Source organism: Nicotiana tabacum, chromosome 22, assembly GCF_000715075.1.
Source record: "Nicotiana tabacum cultivar K326 chromosome 22, ASM71507v2, whole genome shotgun sequence".
Classification (NCBI taxonomy): Eukaryota; Viridiplantae; Streptophyta; class Magnoliopsida; order Solanales; family Solanaceae; genus Nicotiana; species Nicotiana tabacum.
The window spans coordinates 194940751-194967733 of NC_134101.1; the positions used below are offsets into that span (position 1 = coordinate 194940751).

Consider the following 26983-nt stretch of genomic DNA (forward strand, 5'->3'; position numbering starts at 1 on the left):
TAAATGTCGCAACATTTCCTTATAATCCTCACTGACTTGTTACCTTTTGTTTTTACTTTTTTATTTATTCCCCTCCCCAAAGGTTAGTTCGTCACTCTGGCAACATCATCTTATTCAACGAGATCCAGGGGCCCTCCACCCACTTCTACTCTTAGTCCTATCATAAGCAAGAACAAAGGGAATATGGAAGATTCGAACAACGCCGTAAAGGAAAACTTAACTGAACGGTAGAGGTCACTCAAGTTTCCAAAGAAGGTGCATCCCAGCTTGAACAAAAGCTGCTGAAATTCCAAGAAGAACTTGATTAGGTTCGGAATCTGGCGAATCTGTCATTTTCCCTCACCACTCCCAACGTTAATTTCCCAAATGCTCAGAACCCCACACCTCTACAGAATATCCCAATGCCACGAAACTATCCCGCTCCTCACCACCACTGCAACACTTTCCACACCTCCAACAATACTCCACTGCTCATCCTAGAACCCTTGAACTCCAAAAATGACCACTTTCACACCCATCATAACACCCCCATCTACGTGGAGACCATGCCACACTCCACCCAACCCATCTCAAGCACACCCGAGTCCGATGATAAAGACTCACTCATCAGGAATCTGGCTGAAGAACTTAAGAAATTGACCAGCAGGATCCAGGGCGTCAAAGAAAGTAAGGGGATTGAAGGGTTGAACTATGAAGATCTCTGCGTACAACCCGATGTTGAACTGCCAGAGGGGTACAAACCTCCGAAGTTCGAAATGTTTGATGGTACAGGAGATCCAAGGGTCCATCTGAGAATGTACTGTGACAAGCTGGTTGGAGTAGGGAAAGACGAGAGAATCCGCATGAAGCTTTTCATGAGAAGCTTGAAAGGAGATGCTTTGTCTTGGTACATCGGCCAGGATCCAAAGAAATGGTCAAACTAGGTAAGCATGGCGTCTGACTTTATGGACAGGTTCAGGTTCAACACGGAGAATGCGCCGGATGTGTTCTACATTCAGAATCTAAAGAAGAAGCCTACAGAAATGTTTCGCGAGTATGCTACTCGCTGGAGGTCCGAAACCGCTAAGGTTAGACCTGCCTTAAAAGAGGAACAAATGAACAAATTCTTTGTCCAGGCTCAGGACCCGCAGTATTATGAAAGGCTGATGATGATTGAGAGCCACAAATATTCCGACATTATCAAGCTAGGAGAAAGGATCGAAGAAGGCATCAAAAGTGGTATGGTTACAAACTTTGAAGCTTTGCAAGCTGCTAATAAGGCTTTATAGTCCAAGAAAAGGGACGTAGGTGCCGTAATAGTGGCACAGAGAACCAAATCCCCTATCAAATACCAAACCTATCCAATGCCTCCACTAACATATCAGCCTACTCCGAACTACCAGACACCCTTACCCTCTTACCAAACTCCACCGCCCACTTATCAATCACCTCCACCTCCCACATATCAACCCACTTCACCCAGATATTCCCAACCCCCACATGTTTACCAAGCCTACAGTGCTCAACCATCCCACCATCAATCACCTCCTATACACCAAAACTTCCCTAGATCTCGACCAAATTTTGACCGCAGACCTCCTAAACAGTATACAGCCATTGCCGAACCCATTGACCAGTTGTACAAGAGGCTCAAAACTGCTGGTTATGTCACCCCTATCCCTGCTATAACCCCCAAGAACCCTTATCAGTGGGTTAATTCAAACAAATCCTGTGCATACCATTCCAGCATGAAAGGACACACCATCGACGAATGTCGCTCCCTGAAAGACAAGATCCAGGTTCTGATTGACAACAAAATTATTGTGGCAAAAGAACCTGCTCCAAATGTCCGCAATAACCCTCTGCCAGGCCATAAGAGTGGAGATGTTCACATGATTGAAAAAGAGGATGATTGGGACCCTAAGGGATCGATCGATTTGATCACAGAAGGCGACGATCCAAAGGAGCCAATAGTCACCCTTAAATCGATTATAGTCCAGATTCAGCCTTCTGGGGGCGCCAACGTAAATATGTTTGTGCCACTTGAGTTTGAAGCACCATCTTCAAGATCACGTTTCATGAAGATGAGCTGCCACCAGAAGGGTTGAGTCACAACAAGGCGTTGCATATCACCGTGCAATGCAAAGATTATTTTATCACCAGAGTCCTGATTAATGGAGGGTCCAACCTTAACATTTGTTCGTTGGTAACTCTCAGGACATTGGGAAATGGGCTGCATGAGATCAATGATGGGGCCATGAATGTCAAAGCTTTCGACGGTTCCCAAAGGTCCACCATTGGCGAAATCAGCATGTGTTTGCAAATGGGGCCTACTTGGTTCAATGTTGATTTTCAAGTAATAGACATGCCAACATCTTACAATTTGTTGTTGGGACGATCATGGATTCATGCCGCTGGGGCCGTAGCATCAACACTACATCAGGTGGTGAAATTTGAGTGGAACCACCAAGAGGTGATCATTCACGGAGACGGTAGCAATCCCATATACAGTCGCCAGACCAACCCAGCAATCAGAGGCAGAAGAAAGATAGGCGGGGAAACCTATCACCACATCGAGCGAGTCAACACCTCGACAAAGACAAATGGTGGGACAATAAAATTAAAAGCATATTGAACTGGAGCGGATACGAACCTGGCAAGGGACTTGTCAAGAACCTCCAAGGAATTGTTAAGCCTATCAAACTAAAGAAACATGGCACCACCTTCGGTCTAGGATATGAGTACACTTGGGAGGAATTCAACAACTGGTCGCCACCTTGGAACGGTCCTTACTATCCGCTGGAGAAGCCAATACCACATTTGAAGTAGACTTTCCAGCCAACCGATGTTATCTATGGGTCAGAAGAAGAGGAAGCACTTGCAGTAGTAAGGAATTTGTTCCTGGAAGACAATGGTATGGATTGTTGTGTTATTTTCGAGGAGGAAGGGGAGGAAGGCCCTTCCATACAGACAGTGAGCAGAGGAGCATTCCTCAATAACTGGACCATCAGAACCACTAGAGCCCAAAAAGCCTCGGGGTAGCAAGGTTGAACAAGCCTCATGCACTATCTTTTATTTTTACTAGTTGACTTTCCTTTCATATTTTAAAATTTTGCAATAAGATCTTCAATTTCAAAATAGTTATGGAATTTTTCAAAGCATTTCGATTTTCCCAATAAATCTTACTCTTATTATTCTCTCTCATTACTTTGCTTATACAACATTACTATTACTTATCTTGATGAACCAATGACTGTGACATGAAACGAGACAACGCAACAAACGGACACAGAGTAAGAGGAAGATGAAATATCGGAAGAGATTGTTAAGGAAGTTGAGACGTTTTAGAACAGACCTAAGTCCAACCTGGACGAGACCGAGATTGTTAACTTGGGGGATGTAGAGAACGTCAAAGAAACGAGAATCAGTGTCCACTTATCGCCATCAAAAAAGAAGGAATACACAGAATTTCTAAGGGAATATAAAGACATATTCGATTGGTTGTATGATGACATGACTGGTCTGAGCACATCTATTGTGGCACACAAACTGCCAACTAATCCAACATGTCCACTGGTAAAGCAAAAACTCAGAAAGTTCAAGCCTGAAATGAGCTTGAAAATCAAAGAAGAAGTCACTAAGCAGGTCAAAACCTAGGTTCTCATGGTAGTGGAATATCCGACTGTGGTTAGCCAACATCGTGCCGGTACCAAAGAAGGACGGTAAGGTCAGAGTCTGTGTCGACTACCGGGATCTCAACCAGGCCAGTCCAAAAGATGACTTCCCCTTGCCAAACATACACATCCTAATCGACAATTGCGCCAGGAATGGGTTGCAGTCATTTATGGATTGTTTTGCGGGGTATCATCATATCTGGATGGATGAAGAAGATACTGAGAAAATGACTTTCATTATGCTGTGGGGAATGTACTGTTACAAGATGATGCCGTTCAAGTTAAAGAATGTTAAGGCCACCTACATGAGGGCCATGACTACCATTTTCCATGATATGATACACAAGGAGATCGAAGTATATGTAGACGATGTTATCATCAAGTCCAAGAAAGCCACTGATCACATGGAAGATTTGAGGAAGTTCTTCAATAGACTGAGAAGGTACAACCTAAAACTGAATCCCGCGAAGTGCGCATTTGGGGTTCCTGCCGGAAAACTACTTGGGTTCATTGTGAGTCGCCAAGGGATAGAACTGGATCCATCAAAGGTTAAAGCTATTCAAGAATAGCCACCGTCAAAGAACAAGAGGGACGTGATGAGTTTCTTGGGGAGACTTAACTACATAAGCCGGTTCATATCACAAATTACAGTTATCTGTGAGCCAATCTTCAAGATGTTAAAGAAAGACGCGGCTACCAAATGGACTGATGATTGCCAAAGAGCTTTTGATAGAATCAAGGAATACCTATCAACACCACCAGTCTTAGTCCCACCTGATCCAGGTAGACCCTTACCACTCTACCTTGCAGTATTGGACGGAGCTTTCGGTTGCATTCTGGGGTAGCATGATGAAACAAGGAGGAAGGAGCAGGCCATCTATTACCTTAGTAAGAAGTTCACCCCGTACGAGGCCCGATATTCTCCGTTAGAGCACACCTACTGTGCTTTGACTTGGGTAGCTCAGAAGTTGAGGCATTACTTCTGTGCCTATACTACATATCTCATATCAAGGACGGATCCTTTAAAGTACATCTTCCAGAAGCCCATCCCCACTGGCAAGCTAGCCAAGTGGCAAATCCTGTTAAGTGAGTTCGACATTATTTACGTAACTTAAAAAGCGATCAAGGGATAGGCATTGGCAGATCACCTTGCTAAAAATCCCGTGGATGGAGAGTACGAACCCCTAAAAATATATTTTCCTGACGAAGAGATATTGTTCATAGGAAAGGATATTGCAGAATCCTATGATGGTTGGAGAATGTTTTTTGATGGAGCAGCAAATTTCAAAGGAGTTGGCATAGGAGCAGTCCTAGTATCGGAAACTGGTCAGCATTATCCGATGTCCACCAAGATCAGGTTTCCCTGCACTAACAACATGGTCGAGTATGAAGCCTGCATCCTAGGGCTCAAAATGGCCATTGATATGAACATTCAAGAGTTGCTAGTGATCGGGGATTCAGACCTACTCAAACATCAGGTCCGAGAAGAATGGGCAACTAAGAACTCCAAGATACTCCGGTATCTGCATTATGTACAGGAATTGAGAAAGAGGCTCATAAAGATAAAATTTCGACATGTTCCCAGGGTCCAGAATAAGTTCGCCGATGCATTGGCCATCCTATCGTCCATGATACAACATCTAGACAAGAACTTCATTGACCCCATTCCGGTAAAGATCTATGATCAGCCAGCTTACTGTGCTCATGTCGAAGAAGAAGCAGATGGAAAGCCTTGGTTTCATGATATCAAGGAATATTTGGCAAAAGGAGAATACCCAGAACTTGCAAACACTACTCAGAAGCACACACTTCGAAGGTTGTCCAACAATTTCTTTCACAGCGGAGGAATCCTTTATAGAAGGCCTCCTGATTTGGGATTACTAAGGTGTGTTGACGTGAAGGAACCATCTAAACTACTAGAAGAAATCCATGCTGGGACCTGCGGCCCACATATGAACGGTTTTGTCTTAGCAAAGAGGATACTCCGTGCTAGTTACTTTTGGATGACTATGGAGACGGACTGCATCTAGTATGTACGGAAATGCCACCGCTGTCAGATACATGCAGACATGATAAAGGTACCTCCAAGCGAGCTTACTGCAACAAGCTCACCGTGGCCATTCGCTGCCTGGGGAATGGATGTTATTGGACCAATCGAGCTTGCCGCCTCCAACGGGCACAAGTTTATCCTAGTAGCAATCGACTATTTCACCAAATGGGTCGAAGCAACATCTTACAAAGTAGTGACTAAGAAAGTCATGGCAGACTTCGTCCGCGGCCGTATCGTTTGTCGGTTCGGGATTCCGGAATCAATCATCAATGATAATGGTTCCAATCTAAACAGTGACCTGATGAAAGCCATATGTGATACCTTCAAGGTCAAACACAAGAATTCTACAGCCTACAGACCTCAGATGAACGGAGTAGTAGAAGCCGCTAATAAGAATATCAAAAAGATACTAAGGAAAATGATAAATAAGCATAAGCAGTGGCATGAGAAGCTATCATTTGCTTTATTGGGATACCGCACCACAGTCCGCACATCAACCGGGGCAACCCCCTATATGCTAGTTTATGGTACAGAAGCCGTCATTTCCACCGAGGTGGAAATTCCCTCATTAAAAATCATACAGGAAGCAAAGCTAGACGATGTTGAATGGGTAAAGAATCGTTACGAGCAGCTAGCTCTTATAGATGGAAAGAGAATGAATGCAGTTTGCCACAGTTAGATTTATCAGAACAGGATGTCCAGAGCCTTCAACAAAAGAGTCAAGCCAAGACAGTTCACACCGGGGCAGCTGGTGTTAAAGAAAATTTTCTCGCATCAAGATGAAGCCAAAGGTAAATTCTCTCCCAACTGGCAGGGTCTGTACATGGTTCACCGAGTTCTAACAGGAGGAGCCCTTATACTTGTAGAAATGTAATTTGAACTATGCCTGACCTGATTCTCGTTTAAGAGGGGATGCATAGGCAGCCCTATGGGTTCAGTCACAATTCAACAAAACTTTCATTTCCCCCCGCAATTGGAAACTGAGGCAGAATTTTAAGGAGGACCCTCAAAATTCCGAAGTTAATTTCAGCTAATCATCGCTAGCAGCAGTCAGAAGTAGCAACCAAGTAAACTGGGGCAGAATTTTGAGGAGGACTCTCAAAATTCCGTAACAAGGAAGGTTGCAATGTCTTGGACCACGTCACAGTCGCTGGTTCATCTAAAAGTTGTTCTTGATTATACACTTATGTCATTTTTTTACAAAATCATGCATGTTTATTTCTAAAATAACTTTGTTTAGAAACGCTACGCCAATGATACGTACAATATCACCAGATCCAAGCCCAGCAGGTCAAGCAGAGCCAACGGGGATACGAACTAACCTCCCCTCTTTACAAAACTCACGATTTTTCTTTGGATGCAGGCACTTGAGATGCAAAATCATCAAATATACTATACACTCACGAGACTCACATTGCTCAGAAATACGACCCTCAAAATCGTTGCACTTACTCATAGCTTCTATCCGCACGCAGTGTCCCCGACAGACACAGTATCCCCAGCAGTCGCAATATCGTGATCCGCTATCAGCTAAGAAAATTCTATTATTATTTGCCTTTACTACCTGCATAAGGCTACCATTCTGCCTTCCGAGGTTAAGCTCTACCTCCATCTGCATTTCTGCATTGCATAAGGCTACCATTCTACCTTCCGAGGTTAAGCTCTACCTCCATCTGCATTTCTGCATTGCATAAGGCTACTATTCTGCCTTCCGAGGTTAAGCTCTACCTCCATTTGCATTTCTGCATTGCATAAGGCTACCATTCTATCTTCCGAGATTAAGCTCTACCTCCACATTTGCATGGCTGAAAGAGCGCCACCTTATTTATATTTGCATGGTTGAAAGATCGCCACCTTATTTACATTTGCATGGCTGAAAGATCGCCACCTTATTTACATTTGCATTGGCTGAAAGATCGCCACCTTATTTACATTTGCATTGGCTAAAAGATCGCCATCTTATTTACATTTTCATTGGCTGAAGGATCGCCACCTTATTTACATTTGCATTGGCTGAAAGATCGCCACCTTATTTACATTTGCATTGGCTGAAAGATCGCCACCTTATTTACGTTTGCATTGGCTGAAAGATCACCACCTCTACATTTGCATGGCTGAAAGATTGCCGCCTCTACATTTGCTTGGCTGAAAGATTGCCACCTCTATATTTGCATCTCATGGGCTGAAAGATCGCCACCTCCTGCATTGCATAGGCTGAAAGATCGCCAAATTGTCCAAAGGTGTTATTGTTTGGAGGCACCATTTTCATAGCCCGAGAACGCCATGCCATGGCCTAAGGACCCCTTCTATTTTTTGGATATTATTATTCAAAGGTATCATAGTTCAGAGGCATCATTCTCATAGCCCGAGAGCATCCTTTCATGGCATGCAAATCCTTTATTATACGCTTCATGGCCCAAGACACCATGGTCTGAGGACGTCATCCTAACCGTCCGAGGACAAATATTCATGGTCCGACGAGAATTTGCATCATGTTTAATTTTATGCACAATATATGCTTGTATTGTTTATTTGCAGGCAAAACAGCGAGCAACGACCATCTCAGCAGGAGCAATCCCGCATCCCTATCAAATTTCAGCCATCCACCCCAACCTGAATATTGCGTCCGTTCTTAAAAGTCTCCATCAGACCTACTCCGCCGATAGATCCTGAACTACATATGGCATAATTCCTGTAAAACCAGGGATATGTAGGCTATTCAAAACTAGAGTACGGCCTAAGTCTCCTTGAACTCTTTCGTTCGGTCAAAATTGGCCATCATATCTTTACCCGACAACTCTTTCATCCTTCCCGAGTAAAGAGGGACAACTGTTGATACCCAATTTCCCCCCGTATATTTTAATATGCAAAATACTTTCAAAATAGCATGAATATGCATATTTAAGTATGTCCCAAGGTTTTAATATTTTTCTCTTAATTGTAAGGATTTTTAAATCAATTTATTGCCTTATTTTATCAAGAAAAACCCAATAATTGTTCCCAAAAATTATCATTTTGGTGATTCATCTATTGGATTCTCATATTTGCATTAAATATAGCTAACATATTTTTTTGCATATATTTATATAAATTTATTTAGTATTTTAAAGCTAAATTTCACGTAATTGCGATATTAGCCCTTTTAAGATTTAATGGTGTTTATATTTATAAAAATAACTTCAGTATTTTTAATTGGATAATTATGTATTATAAATCATTTTGATGCTTTCAATTTATTTTTGGAAATTAATTTACTATTTTTTATAATTTTAAAGGGAAAACTGGCTATTTAAATAATAGCCCAATCTGTTTCAATTTTAGCCTAAAATCTGACCCCTAATTGGACCCCAATTTCAGCCCAATTTCAATTAAAACCTGACCCAGGCCCCAATTACCCCTACCCGACCCAAAACCTTATTAAATCCTAGCCGTTGATCAAAAAGATCAACGGCTCTCATCCGTCCTTAGCTTTTTAACCAAACGACCCCTCCAATACCCCTCTCATTCCTCACTCATCTCTATCTCTCTACTTCTGGTTCTCTCTAGAACCTTCCCTCTCCTCTCCTCTCCGATGAGTTTTGTTCATCTTCTCTGACCACCTTCTAACCTAAATCTATGGTGGTCTCACCACCCACCAAGCCACCTATGGCTCCTCAAGTTTGGTTAACTTAAGCTTCATGACTCGACCACGAAGATTTGGGTCCAGACCACTGATGATTCAAGCTTTACGGCCATCTCTGGCCCTACTCCGGCAAGCTATGTCTGTTTCGAGCCTGGCTACGACTCCTTCTGTTTAGATCCAAGCCTTTCTCACCGTTTGGGTTCCTTTGAAAACCCTAGCTTTGAGGTTTTTCTGATCTATTTAGATCTGTTCCAGATCTATGCTTTCCCTAAGTTTTTAAACGATTTTCTGGATTTTCTTTCAAAAAACTATACTTTCGAAACCATCTCTTTTTCCGATCTAGGGATTTTCTGAAATATTTAGATGTGATTTTCTCTTTCTTTTGTGTGTTCCTTCTACTATATTTTCCTCTACTGTGTTCTCATATGTTTCTTCTACTGTATTTTCCTCTACTATGATTCTTGTGTGTTTCTTCTACTGTATTTTTCCCTACTGTGTTCTCGAGTGTTTCTTATTAAGTTTCCTACACTATGTTCTAGTTAAGTTTCTTCTAATATTTCTTAATATGTTTCTCCTACTGTTCTTATCAATTTCTCCAGTATGTTTCGTATTAGTTTCTTCTACCATGTTTTCTTTGAACTCTTCTGCTATGTTTCGCATGTTACTCTTCTATCATGTTTCTCATGAGTTTTGTTGCTGAGAGTAACATGTTAAAGGTTTCAATTCTTTTCTGAGACCTCTGAACCTATTTCGACTCAATTACTTGTCCTCTCATCTCTGCACTCGATTGATGGTTGAAACCCTAGAATTTGGGGGTTCTTCCTAGTTTGGAAACCATTGGCTATGTGATTTTCCTGAACTGGTTTTATTTTAAAAACCCTAACTCTTTCAGACTAGTTCCGAGTCTTTGAACTGAGTTTTGAAATCCTTATTTTTCATATGATTCTGACTTTTGCTTTACACTGGATCTTTTTTGCTACTTCTCTTCTACATTGCTAACCTATGTGACAACCATGCTCCTGTAGCCTATTATCTACTGATTTTGCTTTGACACGACATCTTCTTTCAGCTTGACATGTATGTATGCTCTTTATATGTGATGGACTTCCCTCTAAAATAGCTTTCAAATTTGGGATTGGTTCAGACTTCCTTCTTAATAGGTCTGATTGATTTCTTTCCATTGTTTGCTGATTTCCCTATGATTCGACTTAATTTAAAACCTTTCTCAGCTTTTCTAACTTGGTTCATTCATGGACCAATAATTACAAAATCTCTGACTCTTGATTTACTGGCTACTAATTGATTTTCTTACCTTATTTGTACAACCGTGTATTTCAAAGTTCTGTCCCTTAAATAACTTTTTATGTATTTGCCCCTAATTGCATGCTTTGCACAAAAAGTTTATTGGACTTCTTCCCTTAAGTAGTTTTCCCATTTGAATCTGAATTCCTTAATTAAAAGAAGTCTTGTGTGATTGATTCTTAATTGATAATCAGTTCCTTAACTGTTTTCTTACCTTATTTCTTCCTGATTTTCACACTATAAAGGCACGCCTCTTTCACAAACTCAGAAAGGAATTCACAATCTTTCTGAACTCACATTCATACACAATAGTATTCTCTCTTGTCTGCACTGTGGCCTGTTTACAAGACCTACTGCTTTTCTCTATTTATTTCTTTGAAACTGGTATGTCCTAATTTAAGCTTTAGCACCACAACAATGTGTTTATTTACTGCTTTTGTATCCATGTCTACTTACTGTTTCTATACTTGAATTAGCATGCTAATTTATTTCCACCTGCTCCTATTATGAATCCCAAAACCCTTGCCCCCTATGTGTTTGAGCTATGGTTTAAGGCATGCCAAAATTCAAATTATTGTCCATGAACTAAACTTGATCCCTTGGGATCCTAACCTCTAATAATGTGTTCTAGTAGGCTTCTGGGTATACTAGCACTCTCAATTGCTGGGTATACCCACAACCTGCCTAGTCTTTTCAATTTCCCTATTCCCACTATACCTCTATGTGTACTTATTTGTAGCTATTTCCCTTTCCCCCTTTCAAAATTCTGTTTCTGCACTTGCACACTCTCTTAGTCCTTAAGTTATGCCCCCCTCTTGTGAGCCTTGCCTTGGGACCTTGAGCTCCCTCTGAGTATAGATGCCATGTCTATAAGTATTTCTGAATTCTGTATGCTATCATATAGAAATCATGTCCATAAGTACCTGGAAATCTAAATTCTGCATCTGCATATAGAGAAATATGCCTATAGGTCCTTCTAAATCCCGTATATCCGTTCTTCATCTAGCAATCATGTTCATAGGTCTTAAACAAAAAAAAAATTCAGCATCTAGATATCATGTCTATAAGGCTTCTGCATTCTTTACCATGTCTATAAAAGGTTTTAAAATCGACAACGCATAGAAAGTATGTCTATAGGAACTATTAATCGAATCTGAATCGCTTCATTTACTTTTAAATAACGACGTGTCATCATCTGTAGAACTTATAACCTTTTTGCTAAAAACTTGCCTTTCTATAATACTCTGGCAACCTTTCTTATCCAGTACGCATGTTGTTTATTTCAATACTTTCTGAATTCATTATATACCATGTCTATAGGATCCTTGTCCAATACTTAGGCAAGCTTTAGGGTGAAAATTATAAATAGAATATGTTTTATTAATTACAACCAGCAGATAGGCCTGATTCGGGTTTCTTATCTGAATTATGTAATATATCAATCTGCCTTAACTTTTAAGCTCTTAATCAGACCCTAAACAGTATGTGTAAGTCATGCTAATTATGTGCTTCTTTGATTGAAGGAGGTATATCTGAGCCTTTTTACTTGTTATGTGCTCCTCCCTAACTTGCTATACATATTTTTGTATGTCGCCTTAGAATTTTGCCTTTGAAACTAAAAACAAACCTAAAATACCTCCCTTTTAGGATTAGTAGTCTTAAATACCTCCGGGGCTGATAGGATTGGGACGGGTAATAGCATGCAATAAGTAAACGAGATCATTCCGCGCTTTAATACCTTAACGGGGTGAGAAAGGGTAGATATGGATATGATGACCATGCGATAACATCACATGTAGCCCCTCACTAAGGAGTGATTACCGGATGTTGTGTGGGGTGATCCATATTATTAATAAACCTAGGACCCCCCTTTCCTTTGTTTCTTTGTTTCTTTTAAATTTTCAAATTATTTCTTTCTTTAGTTCTTTCCAACTTTGTTTATTTGTAACCATTACGTGAAAATCCCCTCTTATTTGAAGTTCTTACTTGCCTACGTGTTATTTGTACCTAAAGTCACAACAACGGTTTGGCCAGGAACCACACTAGTGGATCCTGAGGGGTGCCTAACACCTTCCCCTTGGGATAATTTCAAGCCCTTACCCAATCTCTGGTTACTCAAATCAAAACCCTTCTTAGTGTCCTAATGCATTTAAATCATTAGGTGGCGACTCTTCAATTCAAAACCCAAATCCCAAAAGGGAACAAGTTGTCGTCCCAAATGTCATAAACCTAATTTCGCGAGAAAAAGAGGGCGCGACAGACCTTATTTACAATCTCCATGTCATTTAGTGTTTAGTCAGTTTAGTAGCCATTCAGTTTAGTACCTATTCAGTTTAGTATCTCATCAGTTCAGTAATCGTGTATTCATTTAGTTTAATATGCAAGTGTTCATGGCATTTCAGTGTTCACATGGTTCCATCAGTCCTGCTTAACGTCCAGAGTTAGTCGTAGCTACAACCAGAATAATCATTCGAGGACGAATGATCCCAAAGGGGAGATAATATAATACCCCGTAAATCTGGATTAGTTGTGGATGTGTTAAATGAGTATTAATGTGATCTTTTAGACATGTGAAGCCCTATCAGGATGAGTGTGGGTAGTGTAACACTCCGTAAATCTGAATTAGTCGTGTGCGGACGAGGACTATTAATATGATGGTTATCAATTGGATATGATAATAAGTGTACGAGGTATATCATAAGTGATTTAGGGTCCAAGGAGAGACCTAAGTCTAAGTCAAGTTGGAAAATTACATGAAAGACTAAAATTCCAAATGCACACACACACACACACACACACACACACACACACACACACACACACACACACACACACACACACACACATATATATATATATATATATATATATTAATATGATGGTTTTCAATTGGATATGATAATAAGTGTATGAGGTATATCATAAGTGATTTGGGGTCTAAGGAGAGACATAAGTCTAAGACAAGTTGGAAAATTACATGAAAGACTAAAATTCCAAATGAAAGTTCTTTGAGTCTAATTTCCAACGCTTTAAACCGTTCGTCATTTGGATATTTCTACAAGAAGTTATGACCAAATTACCAACGGCTGGCGGAGGAGTGTGCGGATGCGAAACATCCGAGGCCGTGTCCCAAAAGAGGGGTTGGCAGTGAAGTGCTTCCATAGAACCCGGGTCAGCATCCGAGCTCCTGATAGGAGTGAACTGGGGATGCGAAACATCCGAGGCCGCATTCGAAATCTAGGCCTATAAACACAATTTCGGGTCCATCTTCCCCCATTTTTTGGACGAATTTTAGGATTTTCCTCCAGTCTCTCAAGACCTCCAACCCCTCCCATCTTCAAGGTAAGAAATCCCCATTATCTTGGTGTAGATTCCATCATTTCTACACTAGTATTGATGAAATCTACACATAAAATACTTAGATCTTCAAGAGATTTTTTCAAGAACTCAAACGAGGGTTTTGCAAGATTTCTTCCAAAAAAGTAATCCTACACCCTTAGACTTACATGTATGAATTTATTAAGGAAATATGAGTACTGGAACTCTTGGTATGGTGATTGAAAGCCATAAGTTCCCAATTTAATTACATAACTATTGTAGAGATTGAAAGATGATTATTTGATGAAATTTTGTTGGTTGGGTGTGGATGGATGGTCATATATGTGATGTTGGAAGTTATAAATTGGTTAATCATTATGGTGGAGTAAATTTTTGATGAATGGTGGTAGTTGGATGAACTAATTATATGGTGATGAGATGTAGAGATTTATGCCTACAAGGTGTTTGATAATATGCCTAAATGACTTAAGTTATGGAATTTGTTACTAATATTGGTTCCATTGGATATTGCTATTGTAGATTGAAGGTTCTTAGTATTGTGGATCACTGTAGTATCACTAAGGGGCGAAATTGAGGTATGTGAGTCTAACTCTCTATGTTTGGGAATGTTAATGATTCTCCCTACATTACATTTCTTTTTACAACGTTACTAATTGCCTCAGAAATATAGTTAAGCCTAGTTCCTTGAATAGTTGCAGAACTTCTATTCTCTAGATTCATAACTCGTTCATGACTTTCACTCTGAACGTTGTGAGCTCAGTGCATATTCAATATAGACTTGGGTTTGATGCCCCCGAGTCTTAGTACAGATTACTCAGCATGTCATAAACAGTTGAAGTTTCAGTGTTCATAATTAGTTCAAGAATACATGTCTAAGTCTAGTCCTATTCAGTATTCCAGTATCATATAACTCAGTGTGATTCAGTATTTCAGTATCACGTGTTGCAGTATGATTCTCAGTTCCTAATTTTGAATCCTTGAATGTTGAACACCTGTATTTGAGCATGAGGCCGTAGTTTATGATTTATGCATTTTGAGTTTGAGGCCGTAGTTATGTATACATATACTTGGGCCCGAGGCTGAAGTTTGTGCGCATATATATTAGGCCTGAGGCCGCAGTTTAATATTCAAATAAGCAGGTTGTTCATCATTCAGAAGAGGGAGTATTCATATCCTTACTTTCTTTGTTCAGTTCAGTTATCAGCTATTATTTCAGTCATCAGTTATTAGTTATTAGTTATCATCTCAGTTATCAGCTATCATTTCAGTTTCAGTTTCAACAGTTATAATTTCAGTTATTAATTATCAGTTCTCAGTTATCAGCTTAGTATTAGTTTTATCATTTATAATTCTTTCTTTCAGTTGCTTTATATACCCGTGCAATTCAATTGTACTGATGTCCCCTTTTTCCCGGGGCCTGCATCTCACGATGTAGGTACTGATTTATAGGTTGATGATTCAGAGCGCTAGGATTCTCGTACCAGCTATTTGGTGATCCCTAGTTCTTTCGGGGCATTATCATTACTTTACAGTCTTTAAGTATTTATAGACAGTCAGTGTTTTCAGTACTCAAATAGAGGCTTCATAGACTAGAGTAACGGTTAGACAGAGTTACAAACTTTTTGTGTTAAGCAATATTGTCTACAGACATGTTTAAGACTTATATTAGTGTTTCCACACTTTGATTTTTATCATTCAAATTTTCAGTATATCAGCATATGTTAGTTTATCTTCCGCATTTAGTATGTTATGATATCACATGTTGATTCTGCCACCTAGTTGATTCGCTCGGTCACATGTAGTCAGGCACTGAGTGCCGTGTTATGTCCAGTCCCAGGTTCGGGGCGTGACATATAAGGGCTTATACGGCACCATCTGAATACTCAACTGGTAACTGTTGATGTAGGCAAACTCTGCGAAAGGTAAGAACTGGTCCCATGAACCTCTAAAATACATAAACCATGCACTTAATATGTCCTCCAAGATCTAAATAGTGCGATGGGACTATCCATCTGTCTGAGGATGAAATGCTATTCTCAACTCAGCCCGCGTGCCCAACTCACTCTGCACGGCTCCCCAAAAATGCGATGTGAACTATATGCCAAACTGTGTGCCTCCATTAGAAATGGGCATGCCGTGCAGGTAGATAATCTCATGAATGTAAATCTAAGCCAATCTCTCTGAAGAATAGAATGTCGCCACAAAAATAAAGTGTGTGGACTTAGTCAATCGGTCCATAATAACCTAGACTACGACATACTTCCTCAATGTACGTGGCAAGCCTACCCCGAAATACATAGTGATGCGCTCCACTTCCACTCCGATATCTCCAATCTCTGAGTCTATCCATCCGGTTTCTGATGTTTATACTTTGCCAATTGATAATTCAAACATCAAGATACATATGCAACAATGACTTTTTTTTTATTCCCCACCACCAATAGTGCTGCTTCAAGTCATGGTACATCTTCATGACACATGGGTGAATAGAATAGCGCAAATTGTGAGCCTCTTTAAGGATCAACTCTCTCAACCCATCAATATTTGGAACACAAATCCGGTCCTAAACCTTCATAACACCATCATCTCCGATCATAACCTCCTTAGCACCACTAAGCTGCACCGTATCCTTTAACACCAACATGTGAGGATCATCAAACTGGTGAGGCGTTGATACGCTCCAATAACAAAGACTGTGCCACAATGCAAGCAAGAACATGATTGGATTTCAAAACATCAAATCTCACAAACTAGTTGGCTAAAGCCTTAACATCCATGGCTAGTGGCCTCTCTACTACCGGTAAATATGCCAAACTACCCATGCTCTCCACCTTCCAACTCAATGCATCAGCCACTACATTGGCTTTCCCTGGATGGTATAATATTGTGACATCTTTCAACAACTCTAACCATCTCCGCTGCTACAAATTAAGGTCTTTCTACTTGAATAAGTGCTGGAGACTCCAATGGTTGGTATAGACCTCACAATAAATGTCGTACAGATAATCACTCCAAATCTATAGCGTGTGAATAATGGCTACCAACTCTAAGTCATGAACTGGGTAATTATTCTCATGAACCTTCAACTGCTGAGACGTGTAGGCAATCACCCTACTATCCTATATTAATAACCGTGCTAAGCCCAATACACGATGAAGCAGAATACATAGTGTAGGATCGCAAACCTGTAGGCAATACCAACACTGGGTCTGTAGTCAATGTAGTCTTGAGCTTCTGAAAGCTCAACTCACACTCGTTAGACCATCTGAAAAAAGAACCCTTTTGAGTCAACTTGGTCAATAAGGTTGAGATAGATGAAAACCCCTCTATGAACCAACGATAATAACCCGTCAACCCCAGTAAGCTCCGAATCTCTGTAGTTAAGGTAGGTCTAGGCCAATTTTGAACTGCCCTAATCTTCACAGGATCCACTTTAATGCCCTTAGAAGATACAACATGGTCCAAAAAGGTAATCGAGTCCAAAATAGAACTCACACTTTGAAAAGTTGGCATATAACTAAAGATCCCTTAGAGTCTAAAGTACAATCTGTAGATGCTACTCATGCTCCTCTCCACTACGGGAACCAAAATATCATCAATGAAGACGATCACAAAAGAACCCAGATAAGGCTTGAATACCCGTTTTATCAAATCCATAAATGTTGCTGGGCATTAGTCAAACCAAATGACATCACTGAGAACTCATAGTGACCATACCGAGTTCAAAAAGCTATCTTAGGGACATCTGATTCCCTAATCTTCAACTCATAGTAGACAGATATCAAGTGAATCTTAGAAACAACCTTGGCTCCCTTAAGCTGATCAAATAAGTCATCAATCCTCGGCAACAAATATTTGTTCTTGATAGTGACCTTATTTAACTACTGATAGTCTATACACATCCTCATAGAGCCGTCTTTCGTCTTCACTAACAACAGTGGTGCACCCTAAGGCGAGACACTAGGTCTAATGAATCCCTTGTCAAGCAAATCCTACAACCGCTCATTCAGTTCCTTTAACTCAACTAGGGATATATGGTATGGTGGAATATACATAGGTTGAGTGACCAATGCCAAGTCAATTCAGAAGTCTATATATCTGTCGAGAGGCATCCCCGATAAATCTTTATGAAACACCTTTGAAAACTCACGCACAACTGCCATTAAATCCATGGAAGGAACCACCGTACTAGAATCATGGATATAGGCCAAATATGTAGGCACCCCATCTCGACCATATGCCGAGCCTTCACATAAGAAATAACCCTGCTAGTGGAATGGCCAGGAGTCCCTCTGTCTCTAATCGAGGCAACCCTGGCATGGCTAATGTCACAGCCTTAGTGTGACAGTACAAAATGGAGTGATAAGGTGAAAGTCAATCTATGCCCAAGATAACATCAAAGTTCACCATATCAAGAAGTAGAAGGTCTAACCTAGTCTCATAGCTCCCAATTGAAACCACACACGAGTGATAAACACGATCTTCCACTAATGTGGACACATACACACGAGCTCAAAGAATCACGAGGCATAACCAATTATGAAACAAAAAAGGATGACATGCATGAATTAGTAGAGCCCAGATCAAATAAAATTAAGGCGTCTCTATGGAAAACCGGAACAATACCTGTGATGAAAACATCAAATGACTCTACCTTAGGTCTAGTTGGGAATGCATAAAAATGCAGCTGGGCCCTACCACTATGACCTCTGCCTCTCGTACGATCTCTAACTGGTTGGCCTCCACCTCTAATAGCCTAACCACCGGCCTTTAGCTACTTGTGCAAGCGGTAGAGAAACCAGTGCCAAAATCATGGCACGAGTACCCTACTTGTCACGCCCCAACCTCGAGGAACGCGATCGGCACGTAACTGAGTGAACCCGATCGAGCAAGCCTATCCAGCCTTTCCTACCCGACTTATTCATAATCCAAAGAAGGAAACGCATCACACTCATTAAACACGGGAGAGATCAGTTATATAATTATATAAACGTTGCTAGTTCATTTTTACTTAAACACAATATGCCATAGTTAAGTTTCCAAAAGTACATACAGTTGAAAATATAGTAGAGAAAAGTTTCAAGATAAAACGTGATCCAATGACCACCCCAACACCCATACATGACCCACATAAATGTCTACAGAGCCTCTAAGGATACAAAAGACCAATATGACAAAGCCGGTGACAAGGCCCCGACTATACCTCAAAATATAGAAATTTATACAAAAGAAGAACTGCACAACCCCTAGGAGAAATGGGGGCTCGCCAAGACTGCTGTAAGGAGGGAAAGATAGCACTCCCGGCAAAAGGGACGTTAGTACTGTCGAATAGTACTAGTATGTAAGGCAAAAAAAAATCTTAATAGGATGAACAGTGAACAAATAGAAGGCAATTATAAAATCAACAAGTACTTCACAGGATTACAAGTAAACACCAAATAAGGTTCACATAGTTCCAGTTAAATCTTTCCATCTCTTTAGGTTAATAATCTTTAGTGCCAAGTTCAACAACCTAAAATGCCACCACATTTTTACACGGAGTCCGGTATCAGCCCGACCGGCTAAGCCATCCCAAGTGAGACATATCCAAATTCACAATAATAATCAGAAATCCAACATAAATGCCACCATGTGTACAACATGGCGTCCGATCTTGGCCTGATCGGATAAGTCATCTCACTTGGGACATAACCTCTTTAAATTATTCCTTAATTCACATTTATTTCCATTTTCCATTACATGGCACAAACAACCCCATTTAGTAAGGTGTTCTTGGCACTTGGACACATTTTTATAATTCAAGTCCTCTCCTTTATTATTATTATTCATTCAAATAACTTCATCATCCATGTCGATAAGTGCTATCATATAAGGCATGCGTACATAAGGAAAGAAAAAGAACACTTGGAGAACATAATCACATTTTCAACTAGCATGATTTCAGGATAAACACTTAGAACAATTTTGGAAAAAATCTTTCAGCCCAACACATTAAGGCAATCCATCTAGTATGATTAACTCGGAACTCACGCCAATTAATCGGACACGAAGAGTTCAATACTAAGATGAAGAGGGTTAGCCATACATACCTTAATTGAATCTTTCCCTAATTCCTACAACAAGTTCCGTAACCTTTAGCACCTTCAATCTATTTAACAATGTAGCACAATTGAGCTCATTATTAGGAAATTGATCATAGCCCTAGCTCATTGGAGTGTTATATCAAACATTATGTGTCAGGGTCTCATGGCCCCTTTTTAGTGGAAGATTCCTCCAACCCATTCCCCATTATTTCCTATCTTTGTTTTAGCACTCCCCCACATACCTTAGGATCACATGCATGCAAGGTAACCACCCTAATCTCATAAATTACCTCACTAATGTTCCCTTTTAGCTACAATATGGAATTGAGAGCTTGGGTGATAGGAGCTTACCTCTTGGAAGGGAGACCTAGGTGCCTTGATTGTTAATCTTCAAGATGTTTAGGCCAAGGTTTGGTGAACCATTGATGGAGACCCATTCCCCTCTCTTTGAACCTTACCTCTTACTCCAATTATCATAGAAATATGTTGAAAATGGCCTAAGGGGGTGTTTTAAAGGAATGGGGGTCGAGTTTTAAATTAAGAAAATGGGTGCCCCGACACAGGTCTGCGGTTGCATATGCAACCGCATAATGGTTATGCGGCCCGCAAAGTAACCGCAGCAAGGGCCTTCAGGAGGTTATGTTTTCTGACTGGGTATGCAATCGGTATGTAGTCCGCATACCTATTCTGCGGTCGCATAATGCACCGTAGAACTTCCCTTCACAAAATCTCAAGGCAGATATGCAATCAACATGCAATCAACATGCAACCAATATAGCGATTATGCGATCGCATAATTGGGCCGCATAACTAGCGTCAAAATTGGACAACTTTCTGTTTCACTCTGCGGCCATTATGCGATCCGCAGAGTGATTATGCGGCTGCATAATGGGCCATAGAAATGCGTTCTTTTGAGCAACATTTTCCTCTAAGTTTGAAGGGTACGATTCAATCCAAAAGGCAAAGAATTTCTACTATAACAATATATGAATCCAACTCGGCACCACGATATCCCGAGTTTTGGTTAAGAATTCTTTTACTGGTCTTTACACTACTGTGGCCTACTGCTCATCAATCTAGGATAGTACCTTCTGATGTGACCTGTACCTCCACACTCAAAGCACTCTCTCGGTTGCTGTGTCTACTGAAGCTGAGGCTGACCCTAACAAGCCAGATAACCACTGTGATAGCTCTGAATTGGTGGTGCACTGATAAGAACTGAAGGTGTACTATAGGTTAGTTGCTCACGTTGAGACCCATAAGAACCACGACTGCCCACCGTGTGCTACCTGAAACACTGAATAAATAATCCGTTGAGGATAGCCTCTACCCAATGAACCTCTGCCTCCATATGAGGCACCACCAAAACCACCAAAATGATGGGGCCTCTTCTTAGATACTGCCTCTCTACCCTGACCATGAATCATCTAGATCCATCCATTAATCTCTACAGCCTTATAGAAAGAGATATCATCCCCCGTCTCCTTGGTCATCTGTAGCCTAATACCAAAAGTAAGTCCATCAATGAATCTCCTCACCCTCTCTCTATCAGTAGGAATCAAGATAACTGCATGGCGGTCTAGGTCCAAAAATCTAGTCTCATACTTGGTAACAGTCATACTACCCAGATGGAGGCACTCAAACTGCCTGCGGTACTCCTCTCTCAGAGTAAAAGGAATGAACTTCTCAAAAAATAGTTGCAAAATCTTATCCCAAGTGAGTGGATGTGAACCTTCCAGTCTTGCTTGAACATAATCCTTCCACCACCTCTTAGCAAAACCGGTCATCTGAAACAGTGCAAAGTCGACTCCATTGGACTCCAAAAAACCCATGTTGCATAATAGCTCGTGGCAATGGTCCAAATAATTATGTGGGTCCTCATAAGTTGTACCGCCAAAATGAGTAGGAAAGAGCTTGGTAAACTTATCCAACATCATCAATCCCTCAAAAGACATCACAGGCCTCTCCTTGGGGTGTGTAGCAATAATGGGATGAATAACTCCAACTGACGGAATTGTCAGAGTTTGATATATAGGAGCCATCTGCTCCGTAGTGTGAGTGGTAGGAGTCTGAGCTCCTCCTCCAGCCTAAGATACAGCCGGTGCCATAGGAAATACCCTGGCCTTGGCCACACTCTCCATAAAGCCCACTAAGTGGACTAGTGCATTTTGAAGTACGAGGGTAGCAATGAATTCCTTCGGGACCTGAGCGGGTCCAATCGGTGCGGTCTAACCAGGGATATCACAGGAAAATTGAGCGCCTTCATTAGGGTGGCATGACCGTCACCCAATATGAGACTCGATTTGTGGACCTAGTGTTACAACCCATATCCACATGTGTTAGTTCATGCCATATATTAGTTAACATAAATCCAAGAAGGAATTATCTTTGAGATGATAAGAAGTCAATCCTATTGGTCTTAAGTGATACAAGAGTGTATAAGGGTGATTAACAAGTATTAGAAGTTAAATGAATCAAGGATGTTGTAACTCGTATTTTCAGGTAAATCTAGCGGTGCTTAATAAACTCAAGAGGTCATGTATTAAGGTATTTTAATCATATAATTTCCATATCATAAGTCTTGAAGTCAAACGAGTTATGAAACAAAAGTCGACAAAAGTTGTCGCAACTTAGGTTCATAATTTTACTTAAACATTAGGTCAAATGTTTCTAATATTTTCTCCTAATTTACAAGGAATTACGGGGTGATATACCAACCAAATTAAATATCTATGAGTCTAGTTTCCAACACATTAAACCGTTCATCGATATGATCTCGGAGTAGAGAGATATTCGCATTTTCGCGAGACTGCACCAAGCACCTCTCTATGGGGCCTACTAAGGCGGTTTAAGATATTTGGACCTATATAGGATGCCTCCAACCCGTTTTAAGTCATTTCTTCTCACTATTTTCAGACCTTAGAACCCTAGGAACATCCTCTCAAGGTTCTCTCAAGATTCAAGACCCAAAAAAGGGCAAACAACACAAATCAAGTGTCGGGAATTCCGTGGCGCTAGTAAATCTCTTGTTCTTCTTGTTGTTGCTCATTTTTGTGTCGTTTCAGCTCGTGTGGGAGGTTGTTTTAAAGGGTTTATGTTCTGTAAATACTCCCTCATGTTCTTAATATCAATCCTAGGTGATTTCAAGCCTTCTAAAATGATTCTAGTGCCGAAAAACACTAATTGATCGCTAGTTTCGCTTTTTTGTTGTTGTGGCAGCATTGGAGGGATATTTCATGGAAATTTAAGGTCAAATTGGAGTTGTTATTTCTGTATAAAGGTAAGTAACCTCTTAATCTATATGTATTTAAGATTATCCAAGTTGCGGCTAAGCCATTGAAGCTAGAACTTGTGAAATATATATCGAAAGGCTTGGTAGTAATGTTATTGATTTGTGGACTGTTTTGCGTTGCTGTTGGGCTACGTATTTTACTACTATTTTGTGGAGTTTTGGAGGAGGAAGGGTGTGGAGAAACACCAAATATATGTAGGGTTGTGGGATGATAGTTATTCGTAACATTTCCGGGTCGTTTGACACGACTACGGTGGTCGTCGTATGTATGAAGTGATTAGGCTGTGCGTGGACTATTTTGGGAGGCTCAATATGTTTATTATTGATGTTGTTTGGGCTGTTTGGTGATTGTTTTGAATGGTGTGAAGTCATATATATAGGGGAGGTGCTGTCCGTTTCATCGTAAAATAGGTTGTGGTCGATACATAATAGTTATGACGCTTAAATGATAACGATAATATCGTTTCTCTTATTGTAGACTAAGGAGTTTTGACAATTGCATAGCTTGAGATTGGGGCAGTATATACAAGGTATGTGAGGCTATCCCTTTCCTTCTTTTGCACGACTCCGATTGTACATAATGTAATGAACGAGCTTCCAAAGATACTCTACTCTTAGAAGCTAGCAGTACTTACATTGTTTTCCCTCTTATGGAACAATTGATGTTAATGTTGCTTCTCTTATTCTTATGTTATCAATGTTGTTGGTACTTCCTGATTCTTATAAGGTTCGTAATGAATAATTGGTCCTAATAACATGTACAACAGATACCGACCTTACGTCACCCCAAAAGGTTTAGAATGTGATTCCATGAGTCGAGCATGCATTATATATATATGTATCTATTTTACTCTACCGAGCCGCGCTATAGTTGGCCGGGTACGACACCTATTGTGCAACCACTGATCAGTTGGGTTTTACCGAGCTCCACGTGGCCAGGTACGATTCTACCGAGCCTTATAATGGCCGGGTACATTTTTTACTGAGGCTATTATGGCTGGGTATGATATGATGATGATGATGCCCACAGAGGCGAATGTTTTAAAGGTTTATGTATTTATACATATGTATCATGCATTTCATGTCAGTAGCCCTCAGAGGTACTAAGATGTTACAGGTTATATATTTTCTATCCTTGCTTACATTACTGATCGTATTTATGGTTCCCTGCCTTACATACTCAGTACTTTATTCGTACTAACGTTTTTTATTTGTGGACGCTGCATGTCGTGCTGCAGGTCCTGATAGACAGGCAGGTGCAGCTCCCCCACCACAGTAGGCTGTCCAGTTCAGCGGTGATTGGAGAGATCCTTTCTCCGGACTTGCCTTGGTCTTGGTATGCATTTTTGTTATAGACATTATGGGTATGTCGGGGCCCTGTTCCGGCTATGTTGCAGCACTTATGTTCCTTTAGAGGCTCATAGACAGGTGTCAACTCATGTATAGTTTGGTATGCCTTGTCGGCTAGTTTTTGTTGTATAGTCTATCATGGTAGCGTGGTAGCTCATACCTTATATATAGTTTCTTGATTGTCTGGTCATCCCATATTATATATGTTCTGCCGTCAGTTTTTATTGTTGGTTGTCCATGATCCATGTCTACCATTTATATTGATCTCGTCAGCCGTAAAAGATAATAAAGAAGGTTAGATAAAATGTACGTTGGTGCTCGACAAGTATGGTCGGGTGCTAGTCATGGCCCTCCAGTTTGGGTCGTGACAAACTTGGTATCAGAGTAGGTTGTCCTAGGGGTTGTCTATGAGCCATGTCTAGTAGAGTCTTGATTATGGATGTGTAGCGCGCCACATTTATAATCAGGAGGCTACATGACATCTAGGGTTGTTACCTTCTTCCTGAATCTAGATCGTGCGTAGAGTTGAGTCGTAAGTGTTTGTCTCTAATATTCACCTTGTTTTCTTTCAGTGACGCCTTCGACTAGGAAGCAAACGATTAGTAGACGGCTTGATACAGCAGCGGGAGAGGGTACCAGTCAGGTGCCCCAAGCCAGAGTAGGACAAAGTGAGGCTCAGAGTGAGATGCCCTCTCATACCTCATCTACCCCGTCTCCTCCAGAGGATATTAGGAGGCACCCAGCACCTCCAGTACCTCCGTCTGGCACTACAGACCAGGATATGCGGAGTGCTTTGCAGTTATTGACTAGCTTGGTAGCTGCTCAGGTTTATAGGCAGAATACAGGTGCTGCTGAGAAACCAGTTAGTACGAGAGTTCGTGATTTTATTAATTTAGACCCTCCAGTGTTTACCGGATCAGACCCCAAGGAGGAACCACAGACTTTTATTGACCAGGTTTATCGTACACTGCGGGTTATGCATGTTAGTGATATAGAGGCAGTAGAGTTCGCTTCTTATCGGTTACGGGATTTAGCGGTTCTCTAGTATGATAGTTGGGAGAGATCCAGGGGTCCGAACGCTCCTCCAGCTGTGTGGAGGGAATTTTCTGAGGCCTTTCTTCGTCACTACTTGCCAGTTGAGATACGACGAGCTAGAGCTGATAAGTTCTTGAACCTTAGACAAGGTAATATGAGTGTGCGAGAGTACAGTATGCAGTTTGATTCTTTGGCAAGGTATGCTCCCCATATGGTGGCCGAGATGAGTGATAGGGTGCATATGTTCGTGAATGGGTTGGGACCACATCTGATAAATGAGTGTACGACAGCCTCCTTGGTGGAGGGCATGGATATTTCCCGTATTCAAGCTTATGCCCAGACCCTAGAGGATCGTAAGCGCCAGCAGAGGGCAGTTAGGGAGCAGGATAGGGGCCAGCATAAGAGGGCGAGATTTGCAGGGTATTCTGATGACTTCAGAGGCCGCATCAGGCCACAGTTTTCGAGGAGTTCGGCGCCACCTGTAGCTAGTGCTCCTCCACAGTTTCAGAGGCCTCGATATGATCGATCCTATTCTGGTCCAGGTCAGAGTTCGCGGGCATCTGGCTCACAACATCACAGGGATACTAGTCAGATGAGACCCCCAACACCACATTGTGATCAGTGCGGCAAGGCCCACTTTGGACTGTACCGTCGAGGTTCTGATGCGTGTTATTCTTGCGGACAGCCTGGCTATATGATGCGGGATTGTCCTAACAGGGGAGGTGATGGTATGGCTCAGCCAACTGGATCTGTGTCTGCTTCTTCCTCATCAGTTCGACCTCCAGCACGAGGTTTTCAGCAGTCGACAGGTCATGGTAGAGGTAGAGGTGCAGTGCCGAGTTTGAGGGGTGGTCAAAATCGAACCTATGCTCTAGTAGGTCGACAAGATCTCGAGTCATCTCCAGATGTTGTTACAGGTATTTTGTCTATGTTTTCTTATGATGTATATGCGCTGATTGATCCTGGATCTACATTATCATATGTTACACCCTTTGTGGCTAATAAGTTTGGCATTAAACCTGAATTGATAAGTAAACCCCTTGCAGTATCTAATCCGATAGGAGATTCTGTGATTTCTAGAAGGGTATATAGAGGTTGCACTGTGATGATTTGTAGTCGTCAAACCTCGGTAAATTTATTTGAGTTAGAAATGGTTGATTTTGATGTGATAATGGGAATAGACTGGTTGGCCTCATGCTATGCAAATGTTGATTGTCGTACGAAGATTGTTAGGTTCCAATTTTCGGGTGAACCCGT

General features: G+C 41.0%; 1 protein-coding gene across 1 annotated transcript in view; it reads left to right on the forward strand.

The window, feature by feature from the left end:
• The window catches only part of LOC107795246 (uncharacterized), an 80580-nt gene extending 55960 nt beyond the window's left edge, over positions 1 to 24620 (forward strand). Inside the window, exon 13 of the mRNA XM_075244122.1 lies at positions 24580 to 24620. Coding sequence (XP_075100223.1) covers positions 24580 to 24586 — 7 coding nt within the window. The 3' untranslated portion in view covers positions 24587 to 24620. The remainder of the gene's footprint in view (positions 1 to 24579) is intronic.
• The last annotated feature ends 2363 nt before the right edge of the window (positions 24621 to 26983 follow it).